This window comes from Pyxicephalus adspersus, chromosome 11, assembly GCF_032062135.1.
Source record: "Pyxicephalus adspersus chromosome 11, UCB_Pads_2.0, whole genome shotgun sequence".
NCBI classification, from domain to species: Eukaryota; Metazoa; Chordata; class Amphibia; order Anura; family Pyxicephalidae; genus Pyxicephalus; species Pyxicephalus adspersus.
The window spans coordinates 5,840,076-5,860,962 of record NC_092868.1 but is presented as its reverse complement, the minus strand read 5'-3'; the positions used below and the strand labels follow the sequence as shown (position 1 = coordinate 5,860,962).

Here is a 20,887-nt window from a genome sequence, read left to right as displayed (position 1 = left end):
TGGGGTTAGTAAAATAAGGGGCGGGGCATAAGTGGCTGCGGTCAGGTAATAACAAGCTGGGGTCAGTCGTGTGAGGCGGGGTCAATAAATATGGGAGGTCAATTAATTGGGGGGCGCGGGAGCCAGAGGCGAGGCGGTGTCAAAAAACATATTGTATGAAATCATAATTAGGGGGCGGGATGGTGGGTGGAGTCAGTGATGAGAGGCGGAGCCAGTAAACATATTGTGTGTTTAATAAATAAAAGGCTGCGAAAGTGGGCGGAGTCAATTGTGAAGGGAGGAGTCTGTAAACACATCGAAGTCAATGTAAACGGTGCCTAAAAATGGGCGGATCCGGTGGTTAGGGGAGGAGTCAATAAACCATAAAGTCAGTAAACAAGGAGGCGGGAAGGGGCGGAGAATGTAATAAAGAGGCGTGGTTTATGCAGAATAGGATTATAATAACTGGGCAGTTGCAGATAATCAGCATTGCAGGACATGTCCATGCAGGATGCATATAGATTGCAAGCAGGGGCCCCTGTGCTGATGTGTTGTCATTTATGACGTGCTATGTAGATCCTATAAACAGGAAGTGCCCAACAAGGACCCTAATGGCAGGATTACCCTGGATTAATAAACAATGCAAGTGTACAAACATAGAAATGTATTTTTTAACAAGGTAAAGCTTATTCAGGACTTTAGTAGTTGTGTTATACAAATTACAATAATACAAATACCACATTAGCACGTGTGATAATTCCTGGCTGTGATTTTTATTTAAAGTTGCAGCGTGTTCTGCATACACTGACCCAGTGCTCATCAAAAAGCATTAATTTGAAGAGCTACTCAGACTTCTGGTGTGAAGGGGCCCCAATTGTATTTACAGAAAATGTTTTTGGTGATTTTTAGCCAATCAGTGGGGCAAACAAAAAGTGGCCTGAGAAAGGGAACATCCCGTGGTGCTTCTGTCTGCAAGCTCCCTGTGTTAGACTGACAGCACTGATAAACCCCAACACCTCTCAGACCTGGAAATAATACAAAGACAGATGGGGCACTCATACTAGCTGCGATTACAGCTCCAGGCTGACCATAGTGCCGGCTGGTCCTGCATTGGGTATCAGCAGGGGACCCTGTGTGGTCTTTATTGCCAGCCGAGGTTCACCTAAGTCAGCAGGATCCTTGAAAACATCTCGTTAGGTTCCCATACACTGACATGGAGATCCGAGATCTTCGGGAGCTGTAATTGAGTCTTCTGTAATGAGAAGAGAATGGCACAACCAACCATGAGTGCTGAATTGTGCAGGATATCTATCCTTAATTTCTTCCTAGGGGGCACCAACGTCTCTACAAGACAGCGGGCCCCTTGGAACGACACCACAGTGAGATAAATTGGAATTAAGATGTCCGTAATATGACATCCAAAAACCATCTTGGGTCACTAAATTTCTGTAAGAACTCCCAAATGGAATCTCGGATCACTAAGCGTCTATTGGGACACCCAAATACAATTTTGGGTCACCATACTTATGTAAGGGCACGAAAAGGCAATCTTGATAGTCTGCCCATTTTACAACACCCGGATATGATATTGGATTGCCACACTTGTATAAGAGCACCCACAATACATTGTCGCACCAAAGGCCACCCAAATGTGTTTTGGAAAATCACATCTGTCTAAGGGCACCCAAGTGCCCCGATGGTCATGCCGCTTTGATCCGTGTGCTTGTAAAAACACCCAATTGTAATTATGACTTCTCCATCAGAAAGGCATCCAAACGTGACCCTGAGTGGTCATGCAACCAGTTTTGAACCTGAATTGTCCTAAATTGTACTAATTCAGTCTTCTCTATTTATGCACCCAAATACACGTCATTAATTCTATTAGCTTATAACTTGATTTTGAGTCTGACTCCATTCTACAATAAGAGAAGTCTACTATGGTTGTTGTTGCTGTAGTAGATATTGTATCAATCCAGGAAACGAGTGATCCTCCATGAATTGCATCACCAAATCTGAAGCTTCATCCAACCTCTTTGGAGGCTTCCAGAAGTTGACGTATCTCCATCTCCAGCTGTTTGGCCCTCTCTTTCACCTCATTGGGTCTCTCCCTAGAATCCTCCTTCCCCAACTCGAACAGAATATTGTGCAAGGCGTCCGCATGTTTCACAGACTCCATCTGTTGGGGATTTTCTCTCAGTTCCTGCACCCAGTCCAGGTAAGCCTGCAGGAGCCCCATGTCCCCCATGAAGCTGCTGAGGATCTTCAGATTGGGCAGATACTTCTGTAACTTCAGAAGCACTTCCTTTCCTCGGTCACTGAGCTTGTTTCCAACAATCCTTTGGAGAAGAAAAAACAGAATGCTAAATGATGAAACATGGAAAATATACAGTCTTGAATTTTCAGGCAAAGGGCAATGTACTACTTCGAGGTACTACCAAGGACATCTCCACTGGGTCCACATGTATAGCACCCTGCCACCACTCCACTTGGTGGCAGGGTGCTATACATAGGTTCTTATATTTGCATGCAAACCATCCTAGGCAATGCCAGCTTGTGACGTTGAGCCTTCTTCATTGAAAGAACAAAAATCCAATGAAGGAAAGGGGTAGCCAGGGACAATCAGGTTGGGGAGAAGGGCTAGCTGACCCTGGGGATCCTCCAACAAGCAAATAAGCTGGATGAATACCAATATAGCTTTTGCTTTCCTTCCTAAAAGCCTAAAGAAGAGCTAATATGACCAACTAAACAGAACTGTGGTCTCTCGGCAAAGAAAAGTACTCACGTCAGAAGGCGAAGAGTCCTATTGTTGGCCAGGCTGGGCAGTAAGTTGTCTAGTCCGCTGTCGGTGATCCCGGTTATGTCCACATACAGCTCCTCCAGGGTCTGGTTGTATTTTAATGCTTCCCACAAACATTGCACACCTTCAGAACCGATGCTGTTACCGCACATCCTGCACGGCCAAAAGAGAGACGGTTTTATGATGGTCTTTGCATTCACGTTTCATTTCAGAAGAACCCCAAGTAGGAACAATTTTCTACTTCAAACAACACTATCCCTAAAATAAAACTGTCCAAGCAAGGGGCACCAGAGAACAAAGATCCAATGCAGAGATTGTCTTTTCAAAAACTTTTACTATGGGGAATGTCAACCTTCAGATCCCCTATTGTGCTCAATGGTTCCTTTGGCAGAAGCAACAAAAACCAAAGGACTACAAAGACTACAGGAATCAAAAACTGGGAAGGGTATATACTCGAAGGGTATATAACGATGACCCCCCTGATCATCATACCTATTGGTAATAATTACCCTCCTTTGGGGGTCATAAAAGTTTCTACTCTTCATGCCTGTAGGACTTTGTACCGGTGCAGCTAAAAGATTATTTGTGAGGTTAGATATTGATGTTGGACAAGAAGACCTCCCCAATTATTCCAAAGGTCCTCGGTAGGGTCAGATCTCCATGTAGGCTTCTCAAGTACCCCCTAAACCAAACTAGTCTGTTCAAAGGGGCAAAGTAAGGCTGGAAAAAAAAAATTGGAAACACTCTTTTGAGCTCCTCAACCAGAGTTCCTCCAGATCATACTAAGAGTTCCTTGAGCAATTAGTAATTGGCGCCTCTCGGGTCAGACCAAGTGACACCAATGATCTTTTTGGCTTAACAGGTGACATTCTTCTCAATGGCCAGCAATGTAAGAGGAGTTCTTAGAATTAACCAGCACACTAATATACTGTGAGCTGTGGATAAAGTAATTATAGAAGGGGTTCCCTAAAAGTTATTTCAATAATCACTTTGTATGCTGCAAAATTACCACCAACCATCCCTGGGATAGCTTGAACACACAAAATTTTGGGAAAATTTTGGTGGTGATATTCCATACACTTTACATTGCGAACTTGCTGCTTTGTCTTGCATAACCCAAAGGTTTATCTTATTTTTTTGTGTTGTATTCTACACCTCATTCTATACCTAGCTGTTATATAACAATTCAAATCCAAACATCAATAAACCAGTCTTTTCCTATCCCTGAACATACTGGTGACAGATTCCCTTTAGGTAGATGATGAACGAATAATAAATATGATAAGCAATACTTAGAAGAGCCTCTAAATATTGATATAAATACTCACAGGAGACTTTTTATTTGACACGAGGGTGATTTCAGGATGTCGGCCTCAATCTCTGCGGCCTCTTTATCCAGTGAGTTATATCGCAGGCTGTATAGTAATAAAAAAGGTTATTGACTTCAATGGATTACTTATTGCTACATGGAATACCGAAATGCATAAACATTGAACCTCAGCAACCCGTTACTGGTCCCTCAGGGGGTTTTAGTAGCCCCAGCAATCTGCCACCCATGCAGCAGTCACAATTGTGGTGGAGGATAGTACCCATAAGTTTGCACATTTTTGTGCTTTTTATACTTTTATATATAGCCAGGTACAGCAAAAGCACTGAAACATTATGGCATTGGCTTTATATTGGTGCTCACAATGATCAATTTACTCATCAATGTTGCAAAAACATAAATTATGTCATGGATGCTTCGACACAGAACCAAATAGAATGGGGGAGATATCTGTTACCCTATAACCACATGTGCCTGCAGAAGGGTATCCATAGCTGGGTCCTCATACAGAGGGCCTAATTTATTAAAGCTCTTCAAGATTAGAGAAGATATCATAGAAGAACCAGCAAACGAAAATAAATCTGATCCAGGATTAAAATCTTTGCCTAATAGCAAATTATTTTTAGGAAATCTATTCGCTTTCTGGATCACCCAGGTTCTCCAATGATAGTCTCAAGGAACTTTAATGAATCGGGTCCAATTTTTGGATTTTTGAGCAATCGGGTTCGATTTTTGAGCAAAAATAACCTACTTGTCGTTATACCTCCCCCCTAATAAATTGTTGTCCTAAAATGCAATTATGTGATATGCCGGTCCTTACTCTTAGCTATTTTCTGTTTGCAATAGGAGAGGTCCCATTTGGCTGTCCACATGCCAGTCCAGTAGGACATTTCCTACTGGATATCCAGCAGTGGGGTCCTCTCAGGATCCAAAAAAAGATGCGGGTTAATTAGCTTAATGGAGCTGTAGGGGACATGGGTGTCCCTGGCATCCAGCTGGCTAAGGACCTGATAGCAAATTTGCAATTGGGGTAAAAGCAAAAAACCCTTCAGGATGGGTTACTGAGGGCAAAAGGGGGCTCACATTTACCCAGAAGTAAACTAAAAGCCTAAAAGGACCGAAAACACTTCATGGATTTTTTTCTTAAAATGTGAAGAGTTTATTACTGATAATTTGTTGCTTTCTGCATTTGTATCACTTGATGGCAGTGTTGCAGTAAAATCCAAAAGCAATAAAACAAAAAAATAAATAAGAACATCAAAAACATAATAGCTTAAAAAATATTTTACATTACTTTAGGTTTCTCTCTTTTTCTACCCCTTGTGGCTAAATTTTTGTATGTCTTAATAACTGAACTGATTTAGAAAATGAGAGGTTTGTAATTGAATAGAAGTTCTAATTATTACCAGCCAACGCAAAAAAGTAGAGTAGGTCTTTGAATATAATGTGTGTTCCAAACCAAAAAGATTTACTTACTATAGAGTTTGGCAGCGATGGAGGAGAGGTTGAAGCCTTTTTAACCCCTGAATGCCAATATTTGTGTAGCCAAGGTTGAAGGTCCTAAGTCTGTTGTCGGAGTGTTGCAGGACGTAGCACAGGGTGGCACAGTCCGCACGGTTAAGTATCACCCTGAACAAGTTGACCTCGTCGATCTTTGGCGCAACTGCTTTTACAACAGACTCTTGCTGTAGTTCACTGAGGCAGTGCAACAGGTTTAGGAGTTGCTGGTTGACTTCATACGTGATTTTCTCTATAAACCAATTAGCCAGAGGTCCCAGATGGTCATTTTCGAATGGCCCTACCAGACCCTTTAATTTTCCTTCAATCCTATAGCAGAGAAGACCCATGAAGAATCTTGTGAACATTTGTAGGTTCTCATAGCGGTTTGCCGTCATAGATTCCATGGTGGTGGAGAGGAGCTGACTTTGGACCGGTTCTGCAGGAGAAGATCCAAAACACCAGAGGTTGAGGCACTGGAAGAGCTCCTCAGGGGAGGAACCAAGGGTCATGACACAGAAGAGAGCAGCAAAGAACTCCTGAATAGTCATATGGAAGAAGGAAAACATTTCAGATTTGTTTTTACCATCTACATGGACAAATATTCTGTCCATGAAAGTGTCTGGCATTTTATCGTGGCGGAAACCAAACTTTTCCAGATCGTCCTTACTAAATAAAATCTTGCCTTCCAACAAACAATGGTATGCTAGTTTTCCTAGTTGATAAAGGGTAGTTTTCAGAGAAGATTTTATAGGTGGACAACAAAGTACAATAGCCTCCTCGGTTTCTACCTCCTCATTGGATGAATTGTCCCTCAAATGCAAGAGAGTGCAAAGGTAGGAACGGTAGACCTCAGTCATGGTCTTTGGAGGCCCTTCAAGGCAGGATGAGGTCTTCTGAAAGTAAGGACCTAACACTGAACAAATGATAAAACAATATAGAGGAATGAAGCAAAGTCCTGAAATGGTGTCATTCTTCATAATGTACTGAAATACTTCTTCTGTTACCTCCTCTTCTCTGAAGAACCTGGAACAAAATTCCTTCACTTGCTTTTCCTCAAAGCCTAAGATGACAACTTTTCGATCGAAAATCTCTAAAGGAAGGCATGGCTGTGGTCTACTGGTCACCACAATAGATGCCCCTGGCAGAAGGGAGCCTTTTAATAAGCTGTAGATCAAATCTTTAATGGGTGCTTGATCATTGAGACCTTTCACCAACATCCCACCACCAATGGAATGTTTGAACTCATCCAACCCATCCAGTACCACCATCAATCCTTTGAGTTGCTTACAGATATCTTCAGAAATGCCATTCAGTTGAGGATGATTTAGTTTTATTAGATCAAGAAGACTTAAGGGTTTATCTAACAAACTCAGCTCCCTGAAGACAAAATGAATGACACAAATGATATTGGTAAAGGCTTTCCCAATTGCCCACTCATGAATAAGTCTTTGCATGGCAGAGGTCTTCCCAATCCCAGCTATCCCAGTGACCAAAACTCTCCTTGGATCACTAGATTCTCCAACCAAGGAGGAGAAAATGTCCGTTAGACTGATTTTTTGATGCCTGTTATGTTCGTAAATACGTGCTCTTCGCTTGGCCAACATCAAATATTCGTGTTCTCCTGGCAACCCCACCGGATCTTCATTGGTGATGAATAGTTCTGTGTATCGGATCTCCATCATTTCACAGCAAGTTTTGGATGTGTGCAGCTTCCCCTGAAGCTTGGTATTCATTTTCAACATGGACTGCTTGTAATTTTTTAAAGGAACTGGAAAAAAAAATTGTATTAGAAATGTAGAAGTATGTGTCAGTCTATCCAAAATGATATCAAGGAAACTTCCCCTGAGAGAATATGGAAGCCCTTATTTCTGACCTCTGGCCAGTGGAATACCAAGGCTCAAATATTTGTTTTGGGTCAGGTATAAGGCATTAAAACCAGATGGTTAGCATATTATATGGGAATTGTCATAACAGCAAGCGTCGGGATATCTCTTCCTAATTGGTATGGGTCTTGGTTGGCAGGTTGACTCACCTTGTTCCTTGGCTCATCTAAGGACTTCAGTAGTGAGTAGATCTCATTTACATGCTACAATCACATGGTTTTGCCAAGTGCTGGATATAATTCAGAACTTAAAATTCAGAACTGCCAACATTGCTGTATCACTGCATGTTTACTGTGCAACATCTGTGCCTGAAACCATGGCCTGGTTGTTTGCGCCTACACCAACATTTTGCTGGCTCTCCATTACCCATGTCTGCTGCCTGCAACCCTAGAACAACGGTCAACAACAAGTAATCTGCGAGAAAATTGTAATGGTCGACGTCTCTGGCCGCGGACCATACAATCTGTTCCCCGTACAGATTGCAGGCTCAAGGAGGTGAGCAGTTTGTGTCTCTGGACACAACCCGCCCACTCTCCCATTACAGGATCAGACTTGGGAGAGTGGGCGGGTTCTGGCATCATGACGTCACTAAAGGGGAAGTTTCTTCCCCTTCGAGTGGCACCCGGCTCCCCGCGGGGCTGGTAAATTTAGTGCTCTGCTGGTCCTAAAAGGTTGGCAACCACTGCCCTAAAATGAGCTTTAGTATACTGCCGATTCACAGTATCTTGCTTCTATGTTCTCACATCAATCAGTGAGGCAAACTTAAGCTATGTACATACGTCCATTGGTTCTCACCCAATAATCCGCTCAGGGCCAATATCTGGCGAGAATCTGGCGTGTGTACAGCACCCGTCATCCATTGTCCGGACGACTGTCCTGGCGGATCCACAGACAATGGACGACGAACGATCGTAATGCAAGGGAAGGAGGAGAGCGCGCAGCAGGGTGCCACTCTGTCATTCTCCCCCTGCCCTCTCCATAGAGCAGAACGTGGCTGTATGTAGAGCACTCATTCATGCATTTGTTGTTGGAAAAGATTGTGAAAAATACTTTCCAACGACAGCGACTTTAGGCACAGAAATCTGGCTATGTCATGAGGCAAAAGCCTTCTGCTGGCCCCCAGTAGACCACAAGCTTCACCTCATCTCTGCTAATGGTATCAGGAAGGATTCACCAACGAGTATATCTACAGGAAGAAGGAATGTTTTCCTCTGTTGGAGTAAATTGAACCAGGATTTTTTTTGCCTTCCTCTGGATCAACTATGCCTATAGGGTTATTATCTAGGAAATGATTACTTTTCTAGTGGTTGAACTTGATAGACTTATGTCTTTTTTCAACCTACCTACCTATCTAACTATAGTGGAGCATGGTTACTGTGTGTGCTGAAGACAACATTAGCAAAAGGTGAAATAGACCCTGGACAAGGTCCACAAATTATTAGCAGGCCTTTGGATCATTGTAGGCTAGTATTTAATATGAATTATTAACTTTGCCTGTAAACATGAAATGCTAAGTAAACACCAACATACCTTCCAGGGGTGGAGGAGAAGTTTGATCAGGTCTCTTTTGAGCTGTAAGAAAGATAGTAATAAATGCTGGGGTAGGTATGCGCAGGCATTAACAAAATTTACCCCAAACCTCTCCCCTTCACATCCTGCCGTAGAATTATATATTTTGTTCACCTTGCTCCTGTAAATCATTACAGGTTTTATTAGTACCTGTCAAATCATCCCCAGCAAAAATTCTTGCAGGAGAAATAGCTGGGAGCTCTCTTTCTAATGACTTGGCATGTCCCCAGAACTTCTCCCACAGGATCTTAACCTACACAAACTGTGTTGGCAAGCTCTAGGGGGCTGGGGAATAGAAGAATTCATGTGGAAAGGTGCAGGGATAGACAGAGGTCTGCAGAGTCCAGCAGGCTGCTAACACTGCTTGAGCTTGATTTACTAAAGGCAATTTACCTGCTAAAGAAAATGGTCACTATGCAATGGATAATTCACCCATCTTAGTAAATGTCATGCAAATTCACCCATTTGAATGCAAATTACAAAAGAATTCTTGCCTACATGTGATTCAGCAGCGCTTCACACAATTCATTAAGCTATGTGAAATATCCTATGCTAGGGGACATTTCAAGGGGTCGAAATGGGTTAACCCTAAGTTAAAGGCTGCTGCATTTTTCAACCTGGAACACCCTGGATTACTCCTAATACAAAGAGAAAGGAAGACACTTTCCCATCTGATTCACTACACTACCACCAAGAGATTTGATCTATCATATCCAGATTCAATTAGTCTGACCCTGACAAGTGACTTAACCCATATTCAAAAGTTCTAAGGAAGATACGCTTCTCCTCATATATTCATTACATTGGTCGACAGATGCAGGGACCAATTTTCACTGCACCCATGAAATATTCGTAAATTGTGCTAAAACCCCTAACAAGAGTATAAATTACTACTTCAAACCTCAAATCATTATCATCAGCAGTAACTACATATATACACCCCTCCTGTGGGGCATGTTCCTAACTTCAGACCGATAAGCACCCACCACTTTCTATCCCTGAGGAAGCCCTTCGTGGCGAAACGCGTCGGATCACTGCGTGCCACGGCACAGCCTTTTAAATAGTTTTATGGGTATATGTAATATTTTATGACAAATCCATACTATATAGTATGTATAACTACTCTGCACTGTCAATTAGTAACAGGACAGAGGCGAAAACAATATATGTTTATGTGTATTTGATGACTTATGTACTGAATAATCAATCAATACAGTTCACTTTTTGCATGAAAAACCTATGAGCCTCAAACCTCTTTCTTTCCTCTCTATTCATTTATATCTGGGAGACATTTCAGTTTGCAATTTGAACAGTCTAAATTCATGAGGTTTACAATGCTTTGAGCAACACCAATGGATTTCCTTTGCTTAAAGAGAAATTATATTAGTGTTGAGAATTTTATATTATAAAATCTATTAAAAAATGTTTTCACCCAGCTTTTATTTGCATTTTTTTACAAATTGGATTTAATTATACATGTGTGTTGATCATCTTTTGCTCATGAACCTTAGCTTTTGAGGTTTGATTAGAATGAATAAAAAAAAATATTATAGCAAGCAGTGGCATACCTTCTATGGGAGAGGATCTATTTATTGTTCTTGCTCTTTGATCTGTAAAAAAAAACATAATTTAATTTTTTTTGAGTTATGACCATTATGAAAAATCTCCATCATTCTTACTGGACTTTATTTATTTTCTATTATGGCAAAGGTAAGAGGAGAAGATGGGACACACAAAGGTGGGCAAGTACACCCAAACTCCCGGGTGGGCAGAAATAGAGTTCAGAATTATAGTAGGGAGATCTCATTGTTGGAATGTCAGCCACCAAGCTCTAAATAACCAAACTTTTACCATTGTGTGGATTTACCATGCATTTCAAATTTTAGGTGAACACAATGGTCCATATGCAGTGTTCTCCCTAGCCCCCTTTAGCTGGGCGCACCACCCAGCACTTTTCAGTAACCACCAGGCTGTTTAGTTACAATACAGGGGCCACCACCCACCTACAACTCCTTCCCACCCAGCTTGGAGGGAATACTGCATATGGGATGGGAAACATAATAATGTCAAGTAGTTTGTAACTCTTTGTTATTTATTAGCTGTAAAAATTATCTTGCACATGTGAACTCACAAGAGATAAGCACTGAACCATAAACACATGCTACGTGACATGCGTGTATTAGACATTTATGGGATAAGCTGGTGAAAAATAAGCGACGCTTTTATACCTGACATTAGAGGAATTTTCTGAACATTGATCTTTGCCTTCACAGTGATTACATCTAAAATGGTCATGTACGGCAATCCCAGGATTAGAAAGAAGGCAACAACCAAACAACAATAAATAAAGAAGAAGGTCAGTTATAGCAAACGTCTCGGTTGGGAGTATCCCTGAACACAGAGCCCTGAAGGGAATGGGCAATAGATCACCAATAGGGGGAAGTGGATCACTAAAACTGGAAACCTGTAGATTAGGAACACATTGCCTGGTATGGGGAATCTTGATTTCTGCATGGACACACAGAAAGTAAGGTTAGAATGTCACATACATGCAGTAACTTGGCAAGCAGGCCAGATAATGAGGCAACAAGGGGCAGTAGATCACCAAAACTGGACAATTGTAGATTAGGAAAGTATTGACCTGTATGAGAAATCTTGATTTTAGTAGGGACATGTAAAATGTAAGGTTAGAATCTCACATGCACACAGTATAGGTACATAAGAGTGGCATAAGGGTATGGCATCATCATGTGTACATGGCCAAGTAAGCTGAAGGAACACCATCGAGTCAATGTGATAAGAACCTCAGGAGAACATTCCCAGCTTTGTGCTGAGTCAACAGCTGTTGGGTTTTTCCATGTATGAAATGGCTATAACCCAAAAATTGTTGACTTAGCACAAAGCTGGAAAGGTTCCCCTGAGGTTCTTTTCACGTTGACTCAATGGTATTGCTTCAGCTTAGCTGGCCATGTACCAAAGAATATGCCATACTTTTGTGCCACATCATCCCAGATGTCCAGGTGGTATGAGAAATCTTGATTTCTGTAGGAACACATAGAAAATAGGGTCAGAATTTCACATTCACACAGTATGGGCACCTGGAATAAAGTGGCATAAAAGTATGGCATTATTAGGGGTACAGGACCAGCTAAGCTGAAGGAAGAAGAACCTTTGGAGAACCTTCCCAGATTTGCCAACAACTTTTGGATTACAGCCATCTCATACTTGGAAAAACCCAAAAGCTGATTAACTTAGCACAAAGCTGGGAAGGTTCTCCTTAGGTTCTTCTCATGATGACTCAATGGGGATCCTTCAGCTTAATTGACCATGCACCCATGATGATGCCATACTCTTGTGCCACCTCAACCCAGGTACCTATACTATGTGCATGTGAGATTCTACTGTGTGTCCCTACTGAAATCAAGATTTCTCATACCGGGCAATACTTTCCTAATCTACAATCGTCCAATTTTGGTGACCTACTGCCCGTTGTCACTTCATTCTCTTGTGTGTTGGCTGGAAGAGAACCCGACATGGCCTTTTCCGACTAAGCCCATCGTTTTCAGGATGTAATGTGCTCTGTGCATTTTACAGAGAGGTTTGATATAACTGAACTCTTCCTGACAATAAAGCAACCTGGCTATTTCTGGGTTCAGCATTTTAAACACTGACCTAGGATAACTGTGCAGAAAATAAAGCTAACATAAGTACAATCCTCCTACCCTGCAGTCAACTAACATTTTCAGAAGGAAAGCCGAGCAATGGCAGTCCCCGTATTTCTATAATTAAAAGGCCAACTTCATATAACATAATTAACTCCTGTTCAAGCCATTTTGCAAGTGTATTTCATTACCAATTACCTTTCCATTTCAATCCAAATCTGCAAGTTTGAAGAAACAATATTCCAATATGGCAACCTGGAGGTGTCTTATACACAGCTGGTATATGGAATTCTCCCAGAAATGCAATTCAATGGATAACTCTTATTGTTTTTTTAACAATAACTTTTATTTGCAACAAAGAAAAACAGATATACAACACAATAAAGTAAGTAAATAAATAGACATATGCAAAAATACACAAAAGTCATTGACATGTTTGGGCATAACAAAACTTCACGTTTTAAAGAGTTCTGGAAGGGGGTTGGGGAGATAAATGAATGCCCTGCAGAGCTCACTGTTAATGGAAATGGGCCATAATGGTGGCCCCTGCACCTGCCGTATTACACACCTTTCCTTTGCCCTCCCTCACTCTCCGAACCCATTGATATGCTTGCCACCTAGAGGTAGGTGAATGGCAGTTCAGGCATCTGGCACCATATCATGGAGGTGGACAAAGTATTCTCATATCCATGTAAGCTCCTATTAGTTTTGACATGAGGCTACCATGCGGCTATTTCTCCTCTATTCCAGAAAATGAATGGGTCAATGGGTAAACCAAGGTTAGTATAAGAAGTTGTGGGGGGGGGCAGCTTTACCATGAACCTGGTGCTTTGACCCTTCATGAAAAAAACACACAAAGTTCCACCACATGCCCATGGCTTTTTTCTAACTTACTAAGAACCTTTCATGGCTAACCTGCTGATCAAAACTGTCTCCATCTACATTTGACCTGTCTACCAATTCCATGCTACTTGTGGGGCTAGCAGTGGCAAAGGGTGGGTTCTGCATGGGGCAGAGGCAATGACTGACTGCCTAGAACTATCAGCTATTCAGTGTCTTTCAGAGCTTGTCCTTCATTGTTGCCTAATCCAGATAGATTGGAGTGCCAAAAGTCTAGTCGGGCCAATAGGAACATGGATTTGGGTAGAAGGTAACTACATGAGGCTCTTGTCCCACCTTCAAAGAAAAGTCTGGATTGAAGTTGGTATATTTTGAAGACTTAACTTACGTTGGGTTAATGGGGTTCACAGGGATAGAATTTCTACCCATTCTGTTCATGGTGATGGGAGTGGATAGGTGGTGGGTCAGCATGCACACCTATAATATTGGTATCTTTATTGGTAACTTGATATAAATAAGGATAGAAAACACAGTTCTCATTGATTAATACAAGAATGGGAATAGGTGAATGACAACCAATAGGATTTGCAAATCTTAAACTTACATGGGGAATACATGTCACCCTCTATGGCTAAACCCTATTGGTGGGAACAAACAAGTCAACCTGGGATGCAAAATTCTAGTCTTGGTTATACAATTTAAACTAATATTAACTCCTTATGTTTTCTGACTTATTAATGAACAGTAATATGATTCTGGGTATTGGAGAACTTCTCTCCAGGAAATATTGCCAAAGACAGAAACTTCTATTTTTTCATTCCAGTCTGATAGCATTCACCATGATCCACTGAACCAAAATGAAGCTGGGGGTTGCAAAGAAGAACGGGCAGGGGAGTGTATAATTTGTGATTGATATGGATATAGCTACAATATGGTGGAACTGGGACATTATGCATCATATGGGATGTTGAAAGCTTTGGCATGCCTAAATTATCATAAACGTCAAACCCGGAATATAAGACCCCCAACCTCTACCAGGAGAGAGACTCATTTGGCCATCAAAGCATGTTCTTCTCCATCCAGAAAGGTGAGTGCTTGCCCAAAATCGTAGGCCAAGATTGACTGAGTGCTCTACATTACAGCTAGCTAAGGTTGAGGTAGGTATTTCTTTCCAGTCCAGTCCCCCCCNNCCCCCCCCAGAATTACTGCTAGCTCAGCAAAATTATTTACTTCAATTATTTGCATGCTCATTGAATTTGTAGACAATGCTCGATACACCATTTGGGGTTTATTTTGGGGTTGATTGGATGCAAGTTGGCTCAATCAATGGATTGTAAGCTTTGCGGTTCAAAAGATTTTCTGCGTATGCTTCGGCTTCATCGCGATGATTGTACAGCTTGCATCTTTCCTGTTGAATTGCAAGCACCGTGAATCAGTCTTCATAAATTTCAAGAAAGGTAAAATTATTTTCAAAGATCATTTAACCCAAAATGATTATTTTAGAGCTAATATTAGATCCCCTGTTCTCGAGCGTTACTTCTTCCCACGTACAAGTCAGCAGATTGGCTGTTCCACGTGAAAAGTTTGGCCCCATGCTGAACTTTGCAAGCATTTGGCCTTATGGATGAGTTACAGGGGTAGTGGGGCATTTGAAGGATACCCTCCAACTTCCCATAAGAACCCCTCAAAGGGGAAGCTACAATTGTGGCTAAATGGCCACCCCAAGGAACCATCAATAAGCTTCCAAGGAACAGTCAACCTGAACAAAATTTTGTTATTAGGAATCAAAATTTCTTCAGATCTTATGGGTTTTCGAGAATTAATCGATTTCTGTTTGATTGTTTTTTTAAATGTATTTAGATGTCCGTGCCAGACATTGATTTTAAAAGTACTGCTTCCACAAATTATGCTATTTAGTCTTTTTTACATTGACAGGTGCACTTGGCTTTTATAATATATATCTATTAGGAAAGTAATGGGTGATAGCAGCTTACCTGCTGGCTCCAGGTTGTACTTCTTTGCTTTGATCAGGGCGCCCTTAATCCTGCCCCAGGTACTTTTTTTCTCTATTCTTTCGATATCTGTGACAAAAGATAACGTTTGTGACTTTGTAACAGTGTAATCAGTCAATAAAAAAATGGCAGAGAGTGGATCTGTAAATAAAACCAATAAACAAACTTATCTCAGTTTCTGTGGTTGAAAGTGACAGCTGATATACAAATAGATAACCAGGCAATCAGATGTATTGCTTGTCTTGTCCACCTGGTTTCAAACAGTTCATATTAGGCAAAGGACTGGTTCACTCTATAGGAGGGACCATGCAAAGTCCTCATATTTCCACCCTAATACACCATGAAAGCCTGAAGAATACTTCTAGGTATAGGGAGAACAGGCAACACACCACCTGGTTGTCCATATTGTAATGCTGGGAGCATACTAGGCTAATTTTAAAATCTTTAGTTGCAATTTTAAGGGTACCCGGTGGGGAATGAGTGAAAGGGCAGGTTGCATTTGCTTATGGTACTGCTATCCTGCCTACCTAGTATCAGCAAAGTACAGGTTGGTTTTATGATTGTTGGTTGTGAGTGGAAGGTCTCTGACAAAGAGTAGAGAAATGGTAACATTGGTAGGGTTTTATCAATTTATCTTCATAGAAGAACTTGGGTTTTAGTTGGAAGACAATGGTTGACTTCTAGAAATTGGGTTGTGGTAGGAAGCCTGTGAAATTGGATCTTAGTGGAAAAACCTTTGCCTGTGGGACTTAATTGGTCTGTAGTTACCAATGGTAAGCCATTCTTAACCAGGATTCCATAAAACCTCAAAGGTTCCCCAGAGGTTGCTGGGAGTATTGGGAGAACATGCAACAGACCTCCTGCTTTCCATTATTGTAATGCTGTGAGCATACTAGGTCAATTGTAAATTCTTTAACTGGGTTAAAAAATAAAAAAATTCAGAGCAATTTTAGGAGTACCTGGTGAAGTGCAGGGGTAGGTACCACTTGCCTATGATGCATATAGTGCTTTCTTTTCTGCCTACCTAGTATGAGCGGAGTACAGTTGGTCTTATGATTGTTGGGTAGGAATGGAAGGCCTCTAACAAAGAGTAAAGAAACGGTAGCATTTGAAGGCCTTTATCAATGGTTTGGCATGGAAGAACCTGGGTTTTAGTTGGAAGACAATGGTTGACTTTAGTATATTGGGTCTTGGTCGGAAGGCTCTGGAGTTGGGTCTTAGTGGCAAAACCTCTGCCTGTGGGTCTTAGCTGGCCTGTAGTTACACCTGATGGTCACACACATCTCTTTTAAATTATCCCATACAAGGCTAACTATTGGAGCCATAGGAATGTCATTAGTTCAGCCATTCTCAACAAGGGTTTCTCCATAGGTTTCTTGTGGTTCTCCGAATTGTGGTTAACTGACTTTCCATTGATTATGTCCGCATGGTCCAACACCACTTGCTAAAGCCAGTTTCCCTACTTTAATGATGCTTTCAGTTATCCATAGGGTGGTATTCTAGCCACCACTAAAGGGTGGGCATTCTGCCCCTGGCCACCAGTTTAACATTTTTTTCCCCACCAACCGCCAATAATTTGGTTCCTCAAGACCTGATAATTATTCCAGGTTATCCTCAGGGGTGAAAAGGTTGGGAAAGGCTACACTACTTTAAATATAAAGCTAACAGGGAATCTGAGGTGTCATTGTCCTATAATGTATATTTCTTATAAGGACCTAGAAGGATGTACACAATGATTGAGAGGCCTTCATCTGGTGGCAGGAATGATTCTACATCGGTCATAGTTGCCCAAATAGGTGACCAGGGGGTTTTAGATCTGTAGAGCTACAGAAAAAAAGAGAGGTGGATATAATATGGAATCAATGATCAGCTTTTTTATGATGAAGTTCAAACAACATTGAGAGAACTTTGTGAATTTATGTAAAAGGATAATGAGCATTGGAACTACACATGCAAACATATTCTGGTTAAGTGAACCTCGTCCAAAGGGCAAAGTTTTGCTGGTAAGAACAGCAGCAACATATATTCAAATCTTTTTTTTAGGATTCAAAGCTCTTTTTTGAAGGAACAGGAACTAAGATTAACCAGCTGTAAAATATGCAGAAATGTCCTCACTTGGAACTGGGTCAGGTGTGACCATTGGAAGATTTCCCCTAAACTATTCTATTTTGGATTTACATAATTTCCCCGAGCATTCTAATATTTTACTACTCCAAAACTAGAATAAAAATGTTGGATATACATATAATGTGACAGTGTCATATGTGGAAACCATTACATCTTCATGATAGACCGATGTTTCTTGATGTTTTAACATGTGGGACAATTGAAATAACTTAAAGATCCTAATGGACCTCCTTCTATAATTACTATATCCACAGATCACAGTATATTAGTGTGGTGGTCAGTGGGAAGAATTCCTCTTACATTGCTGGGCATTGGGAAGAATGTCACCCTTACAGATAGCCAAAAAGATCATTGGTGTCACCTTAACTGACCCGAGAGGTATAAACAGCTCATTGCTCAAGGAACCCCCAGCAATCTCTGGAGGAGCCATGGTTGAGGAAGCAGTGATGGATTGAAGTTTGTAGAACAAAGAGAATAAGTAATGGTTTGGTTAACTTGAAAATCTCCACGAAAGCATTTTGTGAACTAACCTATAACATTAGCAGGCTGCTTGTAGATGCTGGGAAAGCTGTCCTTCAGCCACTTTTGAAGCTCTGGACCGTAGTGTTCCTGCACCTGTTGTAGGACATTCAGGAAGGTCCTGCAGCTCTCCTCATTCTGTAACATAAGCTCAAGGATAGAGGTAATCTGGTTTTTCTCTGGCCTGGTCTCAAGGAGTCTGAAATATGTCTCCTGACGTAATGCTCCAGCATCATGCAGCCATCTCAGGATCACAGAAGGGTTTGTTTTTAACCATTCCACCAAATCTTGTTTGCAGGACTCGACCTTCCCAAGGCAACCTGTCTTCATTGACATCTAATGAGAAAACAAGTTAGAGAAAACAGATGAAACAAGAAGATGCCTGGCTTGGCTCATGTTGACCACATGAGTCATTGGATACCCACATTCTCTACATGAACCTCACCCTGAGCTGGTAATGCAAGTAAAAGGATTGACTTGCAACAATTTGAAGATTTATGAGAGTAAACTTAGCTAGCACTTTGATCCATTTTGCACTAAAACTGTTACAACACCTTCGATTTTTGAAGGCTCTGTTCAAATTTTTTTTCATTTTCATAACCTGAACATGTTTATGGTTGGGCTTGATGGTCAACTGGGTCTTGCACGTATGTCTGCCCATTCTCCTATGTCAACACCCAATCTAGGTTGTTGCATACCGGGCATATATTAAATCTAATGATATAGGAGGAAAAGTATATATTGTTCATATTGTCTTTCTGCCCAACATCAGTTTTGTATTTATAGGTCTACAGGTCAAGTCTTCTCTTGGCTTTCTGAATGTGTTAGTTACTCCAACAGTGAGATCTTCCATAACTCATGCCACCTCTTGAGAATTTAGGGTGTTCCTAGCCACTTTTGTGTGTTTTAGCTCCTCCTGTTCTGAACATTAGAAAATACCCATCAGGACTACTGAGAACCTCCATAATGGGGACAGCGGATATACACACCCAAGAACTCAGCACAGAAATAGTATTACCCCTCACATTAAACACAATAGGGGCTTAGTGCTCAGATGGCTTAACATCCTTATAATGAGCACAGCAGGTAAAATCAGTGCAGGGATAGCTAGAGCGCCTCATAAAGGACACAGAACTTGGTGCAGGGATTGGCGGCAGACCTTCATAATGAGTACAGCAGGTGGCCATGCCTTGAAACTAAGCACAGGGATGGTGGGCACTCCTCACAATGGGTACAGCAGGTGTACAGACCCAGAAAATCAGCACAGTAATGGTAGTTACATCTTACAATGAACACATTAGGTGTGCAGACTCAGGACCACAGAGTAGGGTTGTGGGATTCTCTATAATGGCCACAACAGATGTGCCAACTAGGTGACTTAGAACAGAAAGCTCACCAATAGATAAAAGGAAACTCCAGATGGAATCATTCTTCAACACCAACCAAACAGTAAAATATCATATATGTGTAGAATGACTTTATAAAATCATGTTCGGATGAATCCAGAAGGTTGACATTTTGATCTGGCTGAGCCACCTAAAATGTTCCGGTCTCACCATTCCATGAATTGGGTGCATTAAAAAAAAGTTGTGACCCGGCCTTGACAATCATAGGATTTTTTGATTGCTGTCATTTATAGAATATAGACATGGTATCAATCATCTGCTAGTATTTTTAGAGCTTTTGTGTTTTTGGGTGTGAATGCGTAGAAGGAACCTGAGAAGCAGGGAGTGCGTGAAAATGACATAAGCTGCTGATAACAACCATCTTTCCTGGGTAAAAATAGAATAGACTACACCCCAAAGGTATCAGATCTCATCCAGTAATGTCTATACACCTTTGGGAGTTGCATTGCACCAAATTGTAGGTTACTCAATGGAACCAACATGCCATCTTGGCGTAGCAATGCAAAGGATGCACCTGATTGGTCATTGCCAGAAACAAAAACCCTTTACATTGAGAAGGGTACAATAAAAATCTTCAACCTCCTAGAGAAACTGTGATAGAATCTTCTTTAATATAGGGACCAATTTTACATACAATATGGCAACACCATAACCAACCTACCAATACATCCAGTCTATCAACAACTAATGGTCATAGGTAACCTGGAATAACCAGCTCTCCATAGACCTCTGAACTGGCCCTGATTGGGAGGAACTGTCCTTCTTCATACCTCCCAATCGCCCCTGACCTGGAGAGACTGTCTCTCTACATACCTCCCTTAGTCCAGATGTTCAATAATTGTCCCTGGAGATGATCATTTCTAACAAGCAATGAACGAGCATTTCAAAAACAGAGCTTCTCTTTAGAAAAGGAGGGGGGAGGACAAGCAGGAGGCTCTCGGCTGTGTCCTCCCCGTATTAATCAAAAGCATAAATATTGGTCCTTCCATTTAGCAATCAGGTAATGAAAGGATCACTAAATGATGTCAAAGGACCCCTGTGCACTTTTTTCACCCATTGCAATCACAAACCAAAATTTGAATGCGTCTGCCTGAGAGTCCAATCTCCATTATAATGACCAGCAGACATTTGTGATGTCAGGTTGTATTGGATTGGCTATAAAATGATTGTGTTGTTGGTACAGAGATAGTACAATCAGATTGTAAGTTGCATGGCCAGCTCTGCACATATTGGAGGATAAAGACTCTGCGCCCCCAGCCCTAATCA

General features: G+C 41.4%; 1 protein-coding gene across 1 annotated transcript in view; it reads right to left on the bottom strand.

Annotated features, from left to right (window-relative positions):
• Positions 1 to 540: 540 nt before the first annotated feature.
• Positions 541 to 20,887, bottom strand: part of LOC140340631 (NACHT, LRR and PYD domains-containing protein 6-like) — a 20,552-nt gene continuing 205 nt past the window's right edge. The window contains exons 2-9 of the mRNA XM_072425937.1: positions 18,227 to 18,551; positions 15,552 to 15,638; positions 10,624 to 10,665; positions 9,017 to 9,058; positions 5,580 to 7,371; positions 4,105 to 4,191; positions 2,762 to 2,929; positions 541 to 2,315 (exon numbers count right to left, since the gene is read on the bottom strand). Of these exons, the coding sequence (XP_072282038.1) occupies positions 2,000 to 2,315; positions 2,762 to 2,929; positions 4,105 to 4,191; positions 5,580 to 7,371; positions 9,017 to 9,058; positions 10,624 to 10,665; positions 15,552 to 15,638; positions 18,227 to 18,551 (2,859 nt within the window). The 3' untranslated portion in view covers positions 541 to 1,999. The remainder of the gene's footprint in view (positions 2,316 to 2,761; positions 2,930 to 4,104; positions 4,192 to 5,579; positions 7,372 to 9,016; positions 9,059 to 10,623; positions 10,666 to 15,551; positions 15,639 to 18,226; positions 18,552 to 20,887) is intronic.